The sequence below is a fragment of the Aquarana catesbeiana genome, linkage group LG06 (genome assembly GCF_042186555.1).
Source record: "Aquarana catesbeiana isolate 2022-GZ linkage group LG06, ASM4218655v1, whole genome shotgun sequence".
Classification (NCBI taxonomy): domain Eukaryota; kingdom Metazoa; phylum Chordata; class Amphibia; order Anura; family Ranidae; genus Aquarana; species Aquarana catesbeiana.
The window spans coordinates 101,421,899-101,441,137 of record NC_133329.1 but is presented as its reverse complement, the minus strand read 5'-3'; the positions used below and the strand labels follow the sequence as shown (position 1 = coordinate 101,441,137).

General features: G+C 45.4%; 1 protein-coding gene across 2 annotated transcripts in view; it reads left to right on the top strand.

Moving 5' to 3' along the window:
• The window catches only part of CAPN15 (calpain 15), a 125,320-nt gene that overhangs the window by 81,331 nt on the left and 24,750 nt on the right, over window positions 1-19,239 (top strand). The window contains exons 4-5 of one of the 2 annotated variants that reach the window (XM_073636551.1): window positions 5,825-6,030; window positions 17,191-17,374. In XM_073636551.1, the coding sequence (XP_073492652.1) occupies window positions 5,825-6,030; window positions 17,191-17,374 (390 nt within the window). Of the gene's footprint in view, window positions 1-5,797; window positions 6,031-17,190; window positions 17,375-19,239 lie in introns of both variants that reach the window. The other variant, XM_073636550.1, reaches the window with a different exon arrangement.

Sequence of the window (19,239 nt, the reverse complement as noted above, 5' to 3'; positions counted from 1 at the left end):
CCCAAATAAGCCCTAGTTAAAGTCCTTGTAGGTCTTCTTTTCAGGGTAGGGCTTGTTTTCGGGGAAACAGGGTAGGGCTTATTTGGGTGGTAGGGCTTATATTGCAGCCATCACCGACAATCACGCTAGGTCTTAATTTCGGGGAAACAGGGTAGCTGTCCTACACACGGCTACAGTAAGCCATCTTCAGGCCCTGCCAGCCCACTTGGCTGCAGCTGCCTCTCTCCACTGCCCCTTTCACCACAGTCCACTCTCCTGGTTCTGCACCTATCTCAGACTGCAAGCTCTCAGGCGTGCCTCCCCAGTCCTCCCAACTGTGCCTCACTCACCAGCCCTCTTGGCTGTGACCAGTTGTCCTTCCTCGAGTCTCTAAGTAGTCTCTCTCCCGCTGTCCTCTCTTTGCTCTTTCTTGTGCCTCTGGTCCAGGACCTCTTCATGCGTTCCTGAAGGTGATCCCGACTGCACCCGAGCCCAGGCATGAGGTCACACACCCCCCCCCCCCCCCAGACTGGGGAGCTCCCCCACAGGCCCCCGACAGCCTCCGCACTCTCTCACTCCAGCTCTTCCACCTGACAACTCCTCCCCCAGCTGAGCTGACCCTGGCTATTTAAGGAGGCCTGCCTCCTGCCAATTCTGGTTGGGAATTGCTCAGGGCTCCAAAAAAACACCGCAGGCAGCTCCACCTCTCCACCTGTCTTTCCAGAACTTTCTGGAAAGAAGAGGGAGGTCTCAGTGACGCTGCCTGTGAGTCACCAGCTGCTACCCTGAGCCACTCCCAGCCAGACCAAATCAAAACAAACAGGCCTGGCTGCCAGCCAGGCCTTCCTAAATTTACATATCCATAGTTGGAGATTGCAGAGATTATACTGTAGATAACCCCAGTGTAAAAGATTTTAAAAAGTAGCTCTTTGGTTCCGAAGATGCTGCACAAAAAACAAATTTTATTATTTAGTTACACGTTCCTCATTTAATTCTTTAGAAAATTTAATTTTAATGAAGACTTTTAAGGTATATGAAACTGATAGAACTGGGTGGTAACAAAGGTCTATGATCATGTTGGCAGGGGGAGCCAGCATAAGTGGCCTAGGGACTTGTAGTCTAAGGTTTATCTCCTGCCCATGCTTGTTATGTGCATTTTTTATTTTTTTTTGTAATGCACATACATAGTCTAAAGCAGCATTTCTCAACCATTTTACCCCAGAAGAACCCTTTAATAATTTTCAGATCTCAGGGAACCCCTGCTGAAATGAATTCACCTGGGGTTGGTGGGGATAAAGCCCATACATTGGTGGTCAGCAGCGGGAAGCATGCCCATTTACAGTTGGGGTCAGAGTGCTACTCCTATAGACAGCTAAAAAGATCATTGGGTTCATGGTGCTGGCTCTGCAAGGTGGCAGTGGGCCCCAGAACTATGTAGCCACTCACATAGGAGATCAATCAGACACATCTCACGGAACCCCTAGTGACCTCTGAAGGAACCCGAAGGTTTCACGGAACCCTGGTTGAGAATGGCTGGTCTAAAGTAATATACCGGCTCTTTAGTGCACTACATTGTAGAGATGTGATGGCTTTGTTGTTCCCTTCATTATTCGTTAGCCAAAAATGGTGGAGACAAAAAAAATTCAGCTGCACACCACCGCTGGTCCAACAGTGTTTATTAGAATGATACAAGTGACTGCCACCAGGACATAGGACACAGACATGAATAAAGGTTGACGCATTTCACACTACCATTGTGCTTTTCAAAACCTCAAAAGAAATGCTGAAGGTAGGTTTTTATTTATTTTGTGTGGTGAGGCTTTTTAATGGCACATTTTAACCTTGAATAGTGAAGAAACTGCATGCATGGGTCTGAAGGGTCCTAAAACTACCCAAGGATCAGTGATGGGATCTCACTGCTGGTGTTCAAACAGAATTCTAAGACGCCTGTAGCTGATATATTGTTAACCTGCAACTGAAAAATGAGCTATGAGTAGAACTGGCCTTAGGGAGGTCCTGAAAATAAACGGCCTAATTTACAGTATCTCACAAAAGTGAATACACCCCTCACATTTTTGTAAATATTTTATTATATTTTCACGTGACAACACTGAAGAGATTACTTTGCTACAGTGTAAAGTAGTGAGTGTACAGCTTGTATAACAGTGTAAATTTGCTATTCCCTCTAATTAACTCAACACACAGCCATTAATGTCTAAACCGTTGGTAACAAAAGTGAGTACACCCCTAAATGAAAATGTCCAAATTGGTCCCAAAGTGTCAATATTTTGTGTGGCCACCATTATTTTCCAGCACTGCCTTAACCCTCTTGGGCATGGAGTTCACCAGAGCTTCACAGGTTGTCACTGGAGTCCTCTTCTACTCCTCCATGATGACATCACAGAGCTGGTGGATGTTAGAGACCTTGCGCTCATCCACAGATGCTCAATAGGGTTTAGGTCTGGAGACATGTTTGGCCAGTCCTTCACCTTTACCTTCAGCTTCTTTAGCAAGGCAGTGGTCATCTTGGTGGTGTGTTTGGGGTCGTTATCATGTTGGAATACTGCCCTGTGGCCCAGTTTCCAAAGGGAGGGGATCATGCTCTGCTTCAGTATGTCACAGTACATGTTGGCATTCATGGTTCCCTCAATGAACTGTAGCTCCCCAGTGCCGGCAGCACTCATGCAGCCCCAGACCATGACACTCCCACCACCATGCTTGACTGTAGGCAAGGCACACTTGTCTTTGTACTCCTCACCTGTTTGCCGCCACACACACTTGACACCATCTGAACCAAATAAGTTTATCTTGGTCTCATCAGACGACAGGACACGGTTCAGTAATCCATGTCCTTAGTCTGCTTGTCTTCAGCAAACTGTTTGCGGGCTTTCTTGTGCATCATCTTTAGAAGAGTCTTCAATTTGATGCAGTGTGCGGCATATGGTCTAAGCACTGACAGGCTGACCCCCCACCCCTATAACCTCTGCAGCAGTGCTGGCAGCACTCATACGTCTATTTCCCAAAGACAACCTCTGGATATGACGCTGAGCACGTGACCTCAACTTCTTTGGTCGACCATAGCAAGGCCTGTTCTGAGTGGAACCTGTCCTGTTAAACTGCTGTATGGTCTTGGCCACCAAGCTGCAGCTCAGTTTCAGGATCTTGGCAATCTTCTTATAGCCGCCATCTTTATGTAAAGCAACAATTCTTTTTTTCAGATCCTCATAGCTCTTTGCCATGAGGTGCCATGTTGAACTTCCAATGACCAGTATGAGCGAGTGAGAGGGATAACACCAAATTTAACACGCCTGCTCCACATTCACACCTGAGACCTTGTAACACTAACAAGTCACATGACACCCGTGGGGGGAAAATGGCTAATTGGGCCCAATTTGGACATTTTCACTTAGGGGTGTACTGACTTTTGTTGCCAGCGATTTAGACATTAATGGCTGTGTGTTGAGTTATTTTGAGGGGACAGCAAATTTACACTGTTATACAAACTGTACACTCACTACTTTACGTTGTAGCAAAGTGTCGTTTCTTCAGTGTTGTCACATGAAAAGATATAATAAAATATTTACAAAAATGTGAGGGGTGTACTCACTTTTGTGAGATACTGTATAAAGTGATCTTAACCGCTAAGCCACCGCCCACCGTCATATGACGGCTGGACGAGGCTTCTATTGTTCTGGGAGGACGTCATATGACGTCCTCGCCTTCCGAGCCACTAGGGGGCGCGCGCGCGCCGCCGCGTCGCTCGGGACCCGGTGCGCGTGCCCGCTGCGTCGCTCGGGACCCGGTGCGCGTGCCCGGCGGCCGCGATGTCCGCCGGGCACCCGCGATTGCCGGGTAACAGAGCAGGAGCGTGGATCTGTGCATGTAAACACAGATCCACGTCCTGTCAGAGAGGAGAGGAGACCGATGGCGTGTCCCTTGTACATAGGGACAGCGATCGGTCACCTCCCCCAGTCAGTCCCCTCCCCCCACAGTTAGAATCACCTCCTTAGGTCATACATTAACCCCTCGAGCGCCCCCTAGTGTTAACCCCTTCCCTGCCAGTCACATTTACACAGTAATCAATGCAATTTTATAGCATTGATCGCTGTATAAATGTGAATGGTCCCAAAAATGTGTCAAAAGTGTCCGATATGTCCGCCGCAATATCGCAGTCACAATAAAAATTGCAGATCGCCGCCATTACTAGTAAAAAATAAATAAATAATAAAAATGCTATAAATCTATCCCCTATTTTGTAGACGCTATAACTTTTGCGCAAACCAATCAATATACGCTTAGCGCAATTTTTTTTTACCAAAAATATGTAGAAGAATACGTATCGGCCTAAACTGAGGAAAAAATTTGTTAAAAAAAAAAAAAAAATTGGATATTTATTATAGCAAAAAGTAAAAAATATTGTGTTTTTTCAAAATTGTCCCTCTTCTTTTGTTTATAGCGCAATAAATAAAAACCGCAGAGGTGATCAAATACCACCAAAAGAAAGCTCTATTTGTGGGGAAAAAATGATAAAAATTTCATTAGGGTACAGTGTAACATGACCGCGCAATTGTCATTCAAAGTGCGACAGCGCTGAAAACTGAAAAATGGCTTGGGCAGGAAGGGGGTGAAAGTGCCCTGTATTGAGGTGGTTAAGGGCCGTACACACAGGCCAAATGTCGCACGGCATCAGCTGGTGTCTTGCCGAGAAAGTTCCCTCGGTGGATAAGGACCCCCCTGTACTGCGCAGGCGCAACGCCTGTGCAGTACGAACTACTGTCAGCCGCCGGAGATAGCCGAAGCTCAAACTCTTCAATCAGCTGTACACGGCGTCTGCGCCCTGGGTCCAGGTTCCTTCCCCACCATCCAAGTGTACCTAGATTGGAATCAAAAAGAGCTGAGCAAAACGAGGCCGTTCCCGAAGCGTGGCGAGCGAAGCGAGCCCGCAAGGGGCCCTCTTCCAGGCGCCGTGTACAGCTGATTTTCAGCTATTCACCTTCGGCGCCTGCGCAGTAGAGGGGGGTCCTTATCCACCGAGCGGAACTTTCTCGGCAGAACACCGGCTCAATAGAAACCGACCGACATTTGGCCAGTGTGTACTGCAGCCACTCCGACAAGGGCCTGACCGAAAAAGGTCTGCTGATCGGCATCCGATTAGCCATTGGCTGAGACCCCTGACCGGTTTGTTCTAGTGGAGGGCCGTCCCCCTGTCAGAAAACAATAGCTCTTGGTGGAAATCACTGTACTAACATTGGATAGTTAGTACAGCGGCTCCTCCTGAGCTCTTCAGTTTTTTGGTTTTTATTTGTTCAGCCTGCTGGGTTGAACGCAAATAAACTGTTAGTGTACCAGGCCTTAGAACTGGCTGTGTTGTCCTGCAGCCACCAATCTGATATAAGCCTGTACTGGAAAATAACCAAAAATGAGAGTTGGAATCTGGTAATAAAGACAGTTGATTAAGACTTGCTGATAGATAAGGCCCGAGTATCTAATGTTGTAACTTTGTGTCTTTTATTATGCTGTTCATAATGTGTTCTTTTTAGACTTTTTTTTTAATATTTGATATGCATTTTCTCTGGCATCCTGCTTCCTCTTATACAGACTCCTAATTCTGCTGTTAGAATTTCCACCTCCATCTCCCTCTTCTCATCCTCCTCCATCTATAGACCCAGGTGCTCCTGCCTTTTCTTCCCGCTCACTGCACACCGCTCTGTGACTCTCTGGAGACGCTCCGTCACTCATTACTAACCCTTTCTCATCATTCTCTCCTACTCCTTTCCTCCCACTCCTCACTCTCTATATAACACGGCTCCCCTGACAGTTGTCCTCTTGGCTGTCCCCATCCCAGAACAGGGTGAATTTTGTGGATGACAGCTTCCCCCCAGGGCCTCGCTCCGTTGGCTTTCCAGAGTCGGACAGCGTCCAGCAGCGGGTAAAACAATGGCTTAGACCGCAAGAGATCAGCTGCACCCTCAAAGACCGCGGGGTGAAGTGGACTGTCTTTCGCACGCCGCGACCTTCTGACATACTGCAAGGGCTTCTGGGAAACTGCTGGTGAGTGCAAACACACTGGATTAAAATTTAAAGGTGTCAAGCTTAAAGTGTCCATAAATTCTGAAATGTATAAAGCCCATAGTGCTGCAGACCTCAGCACTTCCCACATTTGCTGTGTGTTTTTTTTTCTTCTAAGCCTGTGGTTGCTTTGCTTTCCAAATAGGACTCTACATCAGTGCTTGCTTTAGGGTGGCTCCATTCCCTTGCAGGTTCCCATGGAGCCACCTCTGTATGTAGGCTTTGGGACTGCAGCCAAGTGTCTCCACTCCATTTGCATCCAAACATGGAGAAGCCAAGAAGCCTACAGCAGCAAGCCACTCCAACCCCCCCCCCCCTGGTCTCTCCTCCTAGCAAGTGGGTTGACAGGAGCCTGTGGTGTCCAAGTGGCTTGTTCCATGTGACTTGCTCAGTGCCCAGCTTCCCTACCTGGTTGTTTGAAGAAGCAGTGAAGAGTCTTTTGGATCCAGTGGTATTTGTGCAGTAAAGATAGTAAGGGGTGTATGTATAAATATGGGGGCAAAAGCAAAGATTATTGGGCTATTTTTCTACAGGTGGTATCGAGCCATCTGTAAAATTTACTGGACCCTGGGCAAACATTTCCTTGGTCCTTCCTCCAACCCCCCCACCCCACGCCCAGGCACAGCACTCCACAGTCCCGCCCTTTGCTCTGCTAACACTGGCTGGCTGTGGCCACTCTGCGCTAGGCCACCACTCTCATTGGCCCTTTGCACTGGTTATCTAGCATTGGGCTGCTGCTGATGGGGCAGGACCCTTTAGACTTCCAGGGTGGAAACTGCATGTGTTGTGAGTCCGCACATCGTAAAGTATGCGTGCTGGAAAGCAAAAGCCTAGAAAACTGTTTGTGGGCTCAAGGGGCAGCTGCTTTGAGCCCCACAACAATGACTGGGGCCTGGGGCAGCTGCCCTTTTTATCCCGCGTTAGACGGCCCTGGATGGAACGTAATTTTTATACAATAGAGTGAATTGAGAAAATGCCACATTATGCCCACTAGATGGAGCTTATTGTCATAGGAAATAAATAGTTTACTATGGTTGTCAGTTCCATCTAGTGGCCACAATTCAGTATTTTCCTAATTCACGATAATATAATAAATATATGAATAACATGTGATTTTGTCCACATTCACACAGAACAAATGTCAGCTCTGCACATTTTCTATAAATACACCCTTAAGTGTTGGGCACAAAATTGCTGTAAACAGTCTGCTGCCGAATGTTTCCTTGATTGATTACAATTGATTAATTTGCTGAAAATTTGAGCACTTATTGCTACTTTGAAAACCATAAGAGTAGCAAGACATAGACATTGAAGTATACCCAGGAGTGCAATATGTGGACCCCAGGAATAACACGCATTGTACTGAATGCATTGTACTGAATGTGAACTGTCTTTTGTTCTCTGGAATGGTAATGCCGTTTCTGTTTAAAATAAAGAATTTATAAAAAAAAAAAAACATGGCATTTAACCTCAGAGATAAAATCCCACCTGCTGAATTGCTTTGTTGGTCTGGAGTTAAGCTCACAAAAGATCCATAGAAAGTACAGGCCAGCAACTCGACAGCTTCTCCATAGAAAATATTTGAGCACTACAGCAATAACATCATCCAAAAATGCTGACGCGTTTCGAAGTTAAGCTGGCCATACATTTCCCTATCCACACATTGGAGGTGGATGGGTGAATCCTAATGTTATCTGACAGCAGGGAGACTCCCCAGCTGTCAGAATACACAGATCAGCGCTGCAGCACCATTGTTGGGTGCAGCTTTTATCCGACAGGGCAGTTGAACAGAAGCTGATTGGTAGGGTCACTTCTGTTCAGCCCCGGTGGCCACACATGGATCAAAATTGAGATCCATAAATGGCCAGCTTAAGGCCCCTTTTACATGGATGGACCAATCGCACCATCCATTGCTCTCTATGGAGCCGCGGATCCGTTGACACCTGCCAACATCCGTTCCTGTCCACTAAAATCAGATTGATGGGGATCTGTTCCCCATCCGTCTGGCGGATTGGATCAGTTGGCACTTGGGTTGATGCAGACAGGCAGTCCATTTCCACCTGACAGCTCATAGAGGACAGCGGGCCGTGTCCGCTCTGTGCACAGACTTGTCATCCGCCTGCTCAACAGGGATCAGCGCACAGATCCCCTGATGAGCAGGCGAATGCGGTGGCGCACTGTGTCGGTGTGAAAGGGGTTTTAGATTGACATTTTGCTGCAGTTTTCCCTGTCCTTGGCATATGCGTTTTTACCGTGTATATTTCAGTGAAGGCCTTAATTCATGTACATTCTTCAGTAACCACAAAGGATATAAATTTACTTTGTGTTGCACCAAATGAGTTTGTAGCGGAGACATTGTCTCTGTGTTGCATATAACCTGTGTAGAGTGCAGAGCTGTGGGAGGGTCCCAGCAGACTCCACCCACTACAGGCTGCCTGCGGTAAACTAGGGAGGGGGGGCGGAGACCAGACCAGTCACTCTGCACAATAAGAGAGCAGACCAGTGGGAGGGACCCAGTAGCTCCACCCCACTACAAGCTGCCTGTGGAAAACTATAGAGGGGGCGGAGACCAGACCAGTCAGCCTACACAAGTAAAGAGAGCAGCAGTGAACGGTCTGTATTACAGGAAGATCCTGCACAGAGGTAAAACACAAGAGCTGTTTCATGCTGGATTACTGTACAAAGGAATATGCAAAGGAGACCAAAATCAGAGTAAGGATACCTACATGCCACATCTTGTGTTCTGTTAATATTTGTTTATCCCGGAGTTCGGTTTTCATTCTCCTTAACACATCCAGTCATTTTAGTGTAGTCTCTGCTTCGCTGTAATCTAGAATAAAGGAACGTGTCATATTTTAATTCATTTTTGAGTGCTGCAGGCTTTGAAGAAAATGTTCTTCATTAAAGGTCTTAAATGATTACCCATCCTTTTTAGCTATAACCACAACCAATTGGAATCCGTGTGATGGTGCTTCACCTTGATTATGAATGTGTTCATCAATTAGTAACACACAGAACATTGCTCTGATTTTCTTCCTTCTCTGGATCTTGATATACATTTTGTGTCTGCTAAACTTGGAAGAGCAAAAATAAAATGATTGCAAGCGTTTTGCTTTTAGGCCTCGTTTATATTTGCATTGCTCGCTGAAAAGAGATCCACATTTGGATCGCTCTTCAGAGAGCATTTATCAGGTGGTAAGGAGGTGTTGTATCACCTCCTCACTGCCTGTTTTAACCCCCTAAATGGCGGACTACCGTGCATTGCAGCAGTTGCTGCGCAGACCTAGTCACTTGAATGGGTCACATTCAGTGGGCAATAGTGGGGGGGTATAATTCATGTAGGGCCAAAACAATCAATTATGAAAATAGTTGTCAAATATTTTCATAATCGATTAATCGACCAGGGGATTAGTTGGCCTGCATACAGAATGCATTATGTGTTTACATATCAGGAAATACAGTGCAGCACACATACAGCTCTGTACACCGTCCATGTCAGTACAGCACAGTACATACATGTCAGTAAGTGCCTGAGAACGTGTGAATGTGTGAGGAGCAATGCCTCATGGGACATGTAGTCCTAGGCAGGAAGTGAGTGGTTCTAAAGTCAGAAGGCTTTTTTTACCTTACTATAGGGGCACTCTATACTATACTTTTCAACTTGCTATTGGGGCCCTTTGAAGGTAGGAGGAGCCAGAAGTGTTGGAGGGGGACCCCAGAAGAGGAGAATCAGGGCTGCTCTGTGCAAAACCATTACAGAGCAGGTAAGTATAACATGTTTTTTTTTGTTTTTTTTTTTTCAAAAAACACTTTAAAGTCTCTGTACAGGGAAGATCAGCATCTGAACCCAGAGAAGGTGGAGGCTGATAGACTGGAGGTAATAGAAGACATTACAATTACAAGTTTGCCGGTATTGTGCATTATATATAAAATGATCATATCCTTGAAAACTTTAACCGATTCAGCCCCGGAAGATTTTACTCCCTCCCTCACCAGAGCACTTTTTGCGATTCGGCACTGCGTTGCTTTAACTAACAATTGCGCGGTCGTGCAACGTGGCACCCAAACAAAATTGACGTCCTTTTTTCCCCACAAATAGAGCTTTCTTTTGGTGGTATTTGATCACCTCTGCGGTTTTTATTGTTTGCGCTATAAACAAAAAAAACAACAATTTTGAAAAAAATGCAGTATTTTTTACTTTTTGCTATAATAAATATCCCCCCAAAATATATATAAAAAAAAAAAAAATTTTTTTTTCCTCAGTTTAGGCCAATATGTATTCTTCTACATTTTTTTGGTAAAAAAAATCGCAATAAGCGTATATTGATTGGTTTGCGCAAAAGTTATAGCGCCTACAATATAGGGGATATTTTTATGACATTAATTTTTTTTAATTTTTACTAGTAATGGCTATCTGCAATTTTTATCGGGACTGCGACATTATGGCGGACACATTTTTGGGACCATTGGCATTTTTACAGCTATCAGTGCTATAAAAATGCATTGATTACTGTAAAAATGTCACTGGCAGGGAAGGGGTTAACCACAAGGGGGCGATCAAGGGGTTAATGTGTTCCCTAGTGTGTGTTCTAACTAAAGGGGGGAGGGGACTGTGTAGGGGAAGAGATAGATCGCTGTTCATACTCTATATGAACAGCTGATCTGTCTGTTCTCCCCTCAGAAAACCGGGATCTGTGTGTGTTTCCGTGTGCGCTGAGCAAGGTAAGGTAAAAAAGGTAAAATTAAATGATAGAATAAAAAAAAAAAAAAAAAAAACGTGAGTAGCGCCCGCATATGAAAACGGTGTTCAAACCACACGTGTGAGGTATCGCCGCGATCGGTAGAACGAGAGCATTAATTCTAGCCGTAGACCTCCTCTGTAACTTAAAACGTGCAACCTGTAGAATTTTTTTAAATGTCGCCTATGGAGATTTTTAAGGCTAAAAGTTTGTCGCCATTCCACGAGCGGGCGCAATTTTGAAGCGTGACATGTTGGGTATAAATTTACTCGGCGTAACATTATTATCCGATTAATTGATTAATCGAAACAATAATCAGCCAACTAATGGATTATGAAAATATTAGTCAGTTGCAGCCCTAGATATAGTCGTGAAGCAAGATATCTCAGCCACTGCATGTGTACACCCTCAGCTGCTGCCTTTCAAACTGAAGGGGGGGGCATGACTCAAACACATGGTTTTACTGCCCCCCCAACTGCTAGTGGAAATGAGCCTTTAGGCTGGGTTCACACTGGTGTGATGCGGGAACCACAGCATTTCCTGTGCGGGTTCCCGCATCGCATCTGAATCGCAGGCAGTTCACACTGCTCTCTGCGAACCGCTACAGGTGTCAATATAAGGTTCACGACCCCCCCCCCCCAAGATCGGCTCACAAAATGCAGTGCAAACTGTGGAATCCGATGGAATCAGATCTCATGGTTCTGAACACCCATGCAGTTCGATTCCAGTGCAGACAAAAAAGGGGCCTGCACCATTTTGGGTCTGCAGACATCGCATGTGATGTGTACAGGCATACTGTGCGAATCACATGTGAGGCCTGGCATCGCACCGGTGTGTACCCAGCCTTAAAGTGCCTGCGAAAACCTTTTTTTTTTTATATATTTTGGGTAGGGAAGGGTTACAACCTTCTTCTGAATTTCTATTGCTGTCTGTGTCCCTGTTGGGGGAGTTTGCTCCTTGTCTCATGTCCTAGTTCTCACTGTTATCAGGAAAGAAAGAGAAGAGATCTCTCCCAACAGGGGTGCAGACAGGAATAGAAAGCAGATAGAGGAGAGGTTCTAAAACTTCCCTATTCTACCCAAAGCAGCTAAAATACTTATTTACATTTCTAGATGTTTAGTATCTGAGGAGCCCAGCGATTTGTCCACATTTACTTCCATTTGGGTATCTGCATTCCCCACCATGCCTGAAGTGGACAGGCTGTAATACAATAAGAGATGGTCTGCTCCTTTTTTTTAGAGTTTTGTATTCTAATTCCATTCCTCCTGTCTGCATTGGTCTCTGTGTGTTCTGCAAACAAGTACTTCTTATATATTCCCTCAATATATTGCATGCTGCCAACTGCGATCATTATCAGAATAAATGACAATGATATATCACCCTGCATTCTAGGTGGACACCTGTGTGCAAACATAGTACCCCCCTCACCTTCCTGGACAGAAAGGGTACATTTAAGGTCATTTTGTTGACTTTCTCCTATAGTAAAGCTCAACTCCAAGCAAATCCTTAATGACAAGGCAATTTTTTGCGATACGGCACTGCGTCACTTTAACTGACAATTGCGCGGTCGTGGGACGTTGTACCCAAACAAAATTTGTCCTTTTTTCCCCACTGAGCTTTCTTTTGGTGGTATTTGATTACCTCTGCAGTTTGTCGCTTTTTTTGTTTATAGTAAAAAAAAAAAAAAAAAAAAAAAAAAAAAAATTTTTTTTTTTAAATAATCAATATTTTTTGCTATAATAAATATCCCCAAAAAATATATAAAAAAACTAATTTCTTCCTCAGTTTAGGCCAATATATATTCTCCTACATATCTTTGTTAAAAAAAAAAAAAAAATTGCATAAACGATCAAATAAGTGTAAATTGATTGGTTTGCGCAAAAGTTATAGCGTCTACAAAATAGGGGATAGATTTATGGCATTTTAATTATTATTATTATTATTATTATTTATTTTTTATTAGTAATAGCGGTGATCAACGATTTTTAGCGGGATTGCAGCGGACAGATCAGACACTTTTGACTTTTTTGGGACCAGTGACATTTATATAGCAATCGGTGCTATAAAAATGCACTGATTACTGTATTGATGGCACTAGGGGGCGATCAAGGGGTTAAGTGTTCCCTAGGGAGTGATTCTAACTGGGGGGAGGATGGGACTGATGGGGAGTACAGAGAGATTGCTGTTCCTGATCACTAGGAACAGGCGATCTCTCTACTCCCCTGTCTGGCTCTCTGTGGAGCGATCGGCCGCCGGTCACGCGCATCGGCGCCACGGGCACCCACTGTATCTATTGCACGAACTGACGTACAGCTACGGCAATTCGCGCAATAGAGCCAACCTGTCACAGTATAATGACGCGGATGGTCGGCAAGTGGTTAAGCTATATACACACTATACAATTTTCTGTAGATTTTTTTCCTTAAGATTTATCAAAACCATAAATAATATGAGGTCAAACCTAAACACTTTCAATTTGTATGCAGTCAGGCAGGCCCTTCCACTACATTAGTGATGGCGAACCCGTGGCACGCGTGCCACAGCCGCCACGTAGAGACCTCTCTGTGGGCACGCCAGGAAGAAGAGCACACACTGACACTGACCGACCATCCATACAAGCTGTCTTGTCCACACCACACTCCCCATCGAACGACATCTCCCACAATTCTCTAGGGCCAGCGATGACGTGTCTGAAGTGGGAGTGACTGAGAGAACACGGATCCCACGCGGCTGGGATCAGGGGTGACGTGCGGGCGGGAATGGGCCAGACACACTGACACTGGAGCCAGGTGAGATGTTTAATGTGGACATTATGTGTTGTGTAGGTAAAATATCCTGTTCTGTCTGTGGTGACCCACTTCTTAGAGGCAGAGGTTCAAGCTGCGGCTTTACTGTACATCCTGCTGACCGGAGCCATGCAATACCTGTACCACCTGCTGGAGGGTACCTTCCCCTTCAACTCCTTATTGTCCGGCTTCACCATCCTTACCAGTGCCCAGCAATGGATCCTTACCAGTGCCCAGCAATGGATCCTTACCAGTGCCCAGCAATGGATCCTTACCAGTGCCCAGCAATGGATCCTTACCAGTGCCCAGCAATGGATCCTTACCAGTGCCCAGCAATGGATCCTTACCAGTGCCCAGCAATGGATCCTTACCAGTGCCCAGCAAAGGCATCCTTACCAGTGCCCAGCAAAGGCATCCTTACCAGTGCCCAGCAAAGGCATCCTTACCAGTGCCCAGCAAAGGCATCCTTACCAGTGCCCAGCAAAGGCATCCTTACCAGTGCCCAGCAAAGGCATCCTTACCAGTGCCCAGCAAAGGCATCCTTACCAGTGCCCAGCAATGGATCCTTACCAGTGCCCAGCAAAGGCATCCTTACCAGTGCCCAGCAAAGGCATCCTTACCAGTGCCCAGCAAAGGCATCCTTACCAGTGCCCAGCAAAGGCATCCTTACCAGTGCCCAGCAAAGGCATCCTTACCAGTGCCCAGCAAAGGCATCCTTACCAGTGCCCAGCAAAGGCATCCTTACCAGTGCCCAGCAAAGGCATCCTTACCAGTGCCCAGCAAAGGCATCCTTACCAGTGCCCAGCAAAGGCATCCTTACCAGTGCCCAGCAAAGGCATCCTTACCAGTGCCCAGCAAAGGCATCCTTACCAGTGCCCAGCAAAGGCATCCTTACCAGTGCCCAGCAAAGGCATCCTTACCAGTGCCCAGCAAAGGCATCCTTACCAGTGCCCAGCAAAGGCATCCTTACCAGTGCCCAGCAAAGGCATCCTTTCCAGCGCCCAGCCCAGCAACTGCATCCTTTCCAGTGCCCAAAAATTGCATCCTTATTTTTTTTTCAATAAAAAATCTGTATACTTGAAAGCTCTGTTATTGTATTTTTCTTTTAAGACAAAAGCTGTTAATTAGTTTGGACAACTGTACAAGTTGTTTTTTCTAAACTAAAACCTCGGTATTAAGGTTTAATTGCAGTGTTGGCACTTTGAAATCAATAAGTTGGCTTTGTGTTGCAGTTTGGGCACTCTGGCTCAAAAAGGTTTGCCATCACTGCACTACATAGTTGAAGGTAAATCTTTGGCTTCTTTCACACTGAGGCGCTTTAGCCCTAAAAATAGCACCTGCAAAGTACCTGTAAAGCGCCTCTCCTCTCACTCCAGTGTGAAAGCCCAAGGGCTTTCACACTGGGGCACTGCGCTGGCAGGACGCCCAAAAAAGTCCTGCAAGCAGCATCTTTAAGGGCGCTGTTGGAGGGGTGTATACACCGCGGGTGCTTTTAACCCTTTTTCGGCCGAAAATCGCTGCAAAAACGACAGTAAAGCACCGCTAAAAATAGCGGCTCTTTACCGCCGATGCCCACCAGACCCAGTGTGAAAGTGCCCTAAAGGAAGTCAAACAACAAAAGTTGTAAAGTGTGTATCCAGCTTTAGTGTCCTCTTGTCCAGTGTGGGGCTATGGACCCTGCTCTGTTCTTGATGTCGTCAGGAACATAGACCTGTGGAGCTTTTTTGTAAACTTTTTTTTTTTTTTTTTTTTTCACTTTTCTGCTTTTTACGAGCAAGACATTAAAGGTTTACTAAAGACATTTTTTAAAGTGTAACTCCACTTTTGTTGAGAACAAAAACATTCCCCTCTGGGAGATCTATACACATTACAAGGATTTTAACAAAATTTGTTGCAGATTCCTACCTTTTGTTATTCTGAAGAAATCCCGGTGTGTTTGTCTGTGCCCCTGTGCCGAGTGAGTCTAATGGGAGTGGTTTCATAATTATCAACCAGCTGCTGCAGCTGCAGGGCTTTAATGAGGACAGCTGCTAGGTCTGCATCCCTTTAGAGGTGGCTTCCTATTGGGAGTATTTCACCAAAAGTGACATTTTTTTGCAGGGGATGCTAAAAATCAGATTGTTTTTTAGTGCAGACTTCTGGGAAAATCAATGAGCCAATCACACATGCAGAAAATTATGTTTTTGGGAGGTGTTCAGTATATAGGTATATATTCTGTGTACAGAACGCCTCCCAGGTAGCCATGATGTATTGCATGTTACAGAAAATGACAGCGTCTGCAGATTGAAAAGGAAAGGTAATGTTTAATAACATTCAATTACAATATGACTTGTATTGCAATTTTATACACTATATTATTTTTTATTTATTTTTGGCGATTTTTATTTATTTATTTTTTTTCCCATAAAAGTGGCGTTACCCTTTAAATTAAAATAACAAACATGTTCTACTCACCTGCTCTGTGCACAGAGTGGCCCCCTAACCTCCTCTTCTGGGGTCCTCCTCTGGTAGCTATAGGGGCACATGTGCGTGCTTATTCCCCAAGCTGTGTGTCTATTGAGACGTGCTCCATTGACGCACACAGCGTGCCTTACACACCCCCCCCCATACTTCATCCTAACAGCCTTTTAATTAACAGTAGCAGGAGCTGATGATTTCTGCTGCTGCCCAAGAAGTCCCTGTGTGAAGAGGAAGAAAGAGGAGAGAAGAGATGGAGCCGTGCACAGCACTGGATCGATTGAGGACTTTGGTAAATGTTTAGGGAGGTGTGGAAGGACCAAAAACTGTAAAATGTTTTTTACCTTAAAGTGGTTGTAAACCTCAGACATGAATTATGAACAAAGCATATCTCTCTATAGTTTGGGCTTGTCTCAATTTAAAGCACAAAGTGTCACTTTTGTCTTTTGTCTGCTGCTTCCTTCTTCTATCAGCATGAATCACTTCTGACAGGTTTTCCCGACACCAAGAGAAAAATGGTGACAGGGGAGGGATCTCCAGTAGATTGACGGCCTCAGCTCTGTTCCTGTGTGCTGTGTGAAGGGGGTGTGTCTCTTCCCTCCAATCAGCTCCCAGAGCTCTCCTCACTCAGCTATGCAGAGTAACTTCAGCTCTCCGCCCCCTTTTTTCTGATTCTTAGGCAAGCTTTAAAATTCAGCACGTTCAACAGATGTAGAGATGAGAAAACTGCAGACAAACAGGTACAACTTATGCAGGAGGATTTGTTTCATCTCTGTGTATCACCTGAGGCTGGGGTCACTTCACTGTGTATATGTGAGGGTTTACAACCGCTTAAATGCAGGGAATGCATTAGGGTAAAAAATGTTTTGGTTTTAGAAGCACTTTAACACAGAGTTGCCAGGCTGTCCAAGAAAGCCCTATGCTAGGTCTTGTTAGGTCTGCACTCAATGGCTGTAGAAGAAGGGAATCCCCTCCTCCAAGTCATTCTGCCTAGGAGACTGTCTATTACCTGGTCTGAAACAGAGCAGTTCATTTTTTTTTTTTTTAATGTGATATTTCATATTAACCTTACAATAAATATTAGACCTATTAAAATATTGCACATATTATATCCCAGGAAGGGGAGGATGCTGACTCTGTAAATTCCTTCATCCTTACAGGTTCCTCAGTGCGTTGGCTGTGCTAGCAGAAAGGCCGGAGCTGGTGGAGAGGGTGATGATCACAAGGACAATCTGCCCAGAAGGAGCCTATCAAGTTCGACTATGCAAAGATGGGACATGGATCACAGTCCTAGTGGATGACATGCTGCCCTGCGATGAAGCTGGATACCTGCTCTTCTCCCAGGTGGGTGCCAAGTTGCAGTACCTCTACTTGGATAAAAATGCAGATCCCAATACAAATTAAAGTGGAGGGCCACCCTGAAAAAAAAAAAATCACCAAAAATCCTAAAAAAAATAAAAAAAAAAAACATTTGAAAAAAAAAATTTTTGAAACTTGCCTAAACCCCTGTTGCTAGGCAGTCTTCCTAATCTGCCTCTTCCTATTCCACGGCGTGTTCTTCTCCTCGGTGAGCAGCCCCGTTGTCTTCTGGGAACTGTGTGTGTTCCCAGAACACCACGGGGCCATTCACAGAGCGGTGCGCTGCGCCGCTCGCGCGTACGCAGTAGGAAACTGACAGTGAAGCCGCAAGGCTCCACTGCCTGTTTCCCTTACCTAGGATGGCGGTGCCGAGAGCCGAGGGACGGGTCGGCCTCAGGCGGCCGACATCGCGGGCACCCAGGACAGGTAAGTACTTATTTAAAGTCAGCAGCTACAGTGTTTGTAGCTGCTGACTTTTAGATTTTTTTTTTTTTCTCAGGCCGGAATCCTGGTTTAAGACTGTCAACTGTTGTTCCCACCTACTCTTTTAAGGAATGGCTGTGAAGGTTCTCATGTATCCACACCGTGCTATAGCTAGTAGTAGTTTGCCTCATTCAGTTGGACTTGGTCTGTGATATTGAAGGCATTTTTCTACTCATCCCAAGCGCCTCCCACAGTTCAGAGTGTTGAGAACATGATTCAGAATTTCTAGCCACACAGGTAACTCAGTCATTTGATCCAAACACCATGGTGCCATTAAATGTGTCATGGTAGATAGAAGACTGTCAAAGAACATAACAGGAGATGTGAGAATCTATGATACCACCTTGTTTTAATTTCCTTAATCCAATCACCTTGGTGCCATGTTCAGGACAAAGCGTTCTTCCTACACCTTAAGGGGAAAGGACATTTTTTTGAGGGCAGTGAGCTGCACATTTTGAATAGAGGGGACAGCTATTTTGCAGAAAGTATGTAAAAGGCCATCTAAGTCAAGCTAGAACATTCATACCCAAACAAGGGCGGCAGACATAAAGAAGTATAGCCAAAGCTTTTTTGGCTATACTTCTTTGGATTACAGGAGTGCAGTTCCTTCTGCACCCCTCTGACCTGTTTCACCTGTCACTGAGACAGTCCAGGCTCTGAAAAAATCCCGACCTTATGGTCAGAATCCACCCAGCAGCCTGGACCTGCACCTGGCTCAGCGATTCCCCCCCCCCCCCAAGAGCCTGAGCCATTCCCTCTCGACCCCTCCACAGCCAAGCGCTCCAGTGAGAGCTGGAGACTGACAGTCACGACTCTCTGCTCAGAGCGAAGGGGGAGAACTGAGCAATCAGCAGAGTTTGATCGCTCAGTTCTCACAGCAGAGCCGACGGGGGGGACAGATGCAGCATTTGATTGATGCTGCATCCACCTAGGTGAATATAAATGTTTGTTTTTTGTTTGTTTTTGTTTGTTTGTTTTTTTTTTTTACAAAGCCTATACTTCTCTTTCAAGCTGGCTATACACTGATTGAAATTTTGATCAGTGTGTGGCTATTCCTGCTCAACAGAAGACTACTTTTTCTGTTCGAAAAGGCAATGTTGGAAGTTTTTTCTTGATCAGTGGAATCGGACAGCAGCAGGTACCAATGTCATTATACAGTGTCCTATGGGGGTAGGGATGTTTGTGTTAATGGGGGAATCTGGAATCTATTAGCCTTTTCTTGGTTCAACCTGCTGGGATAACTAGCTGTTTGTGGCCAACTTTAGATGCCATCTGTCATTCGTATGTGAAGGCAGGATCTGTACTCTGAAGATTTGACAGTTTACACCTTAAAGCGAGGTTAAAGTCAGGGATACCGGCCTATACTG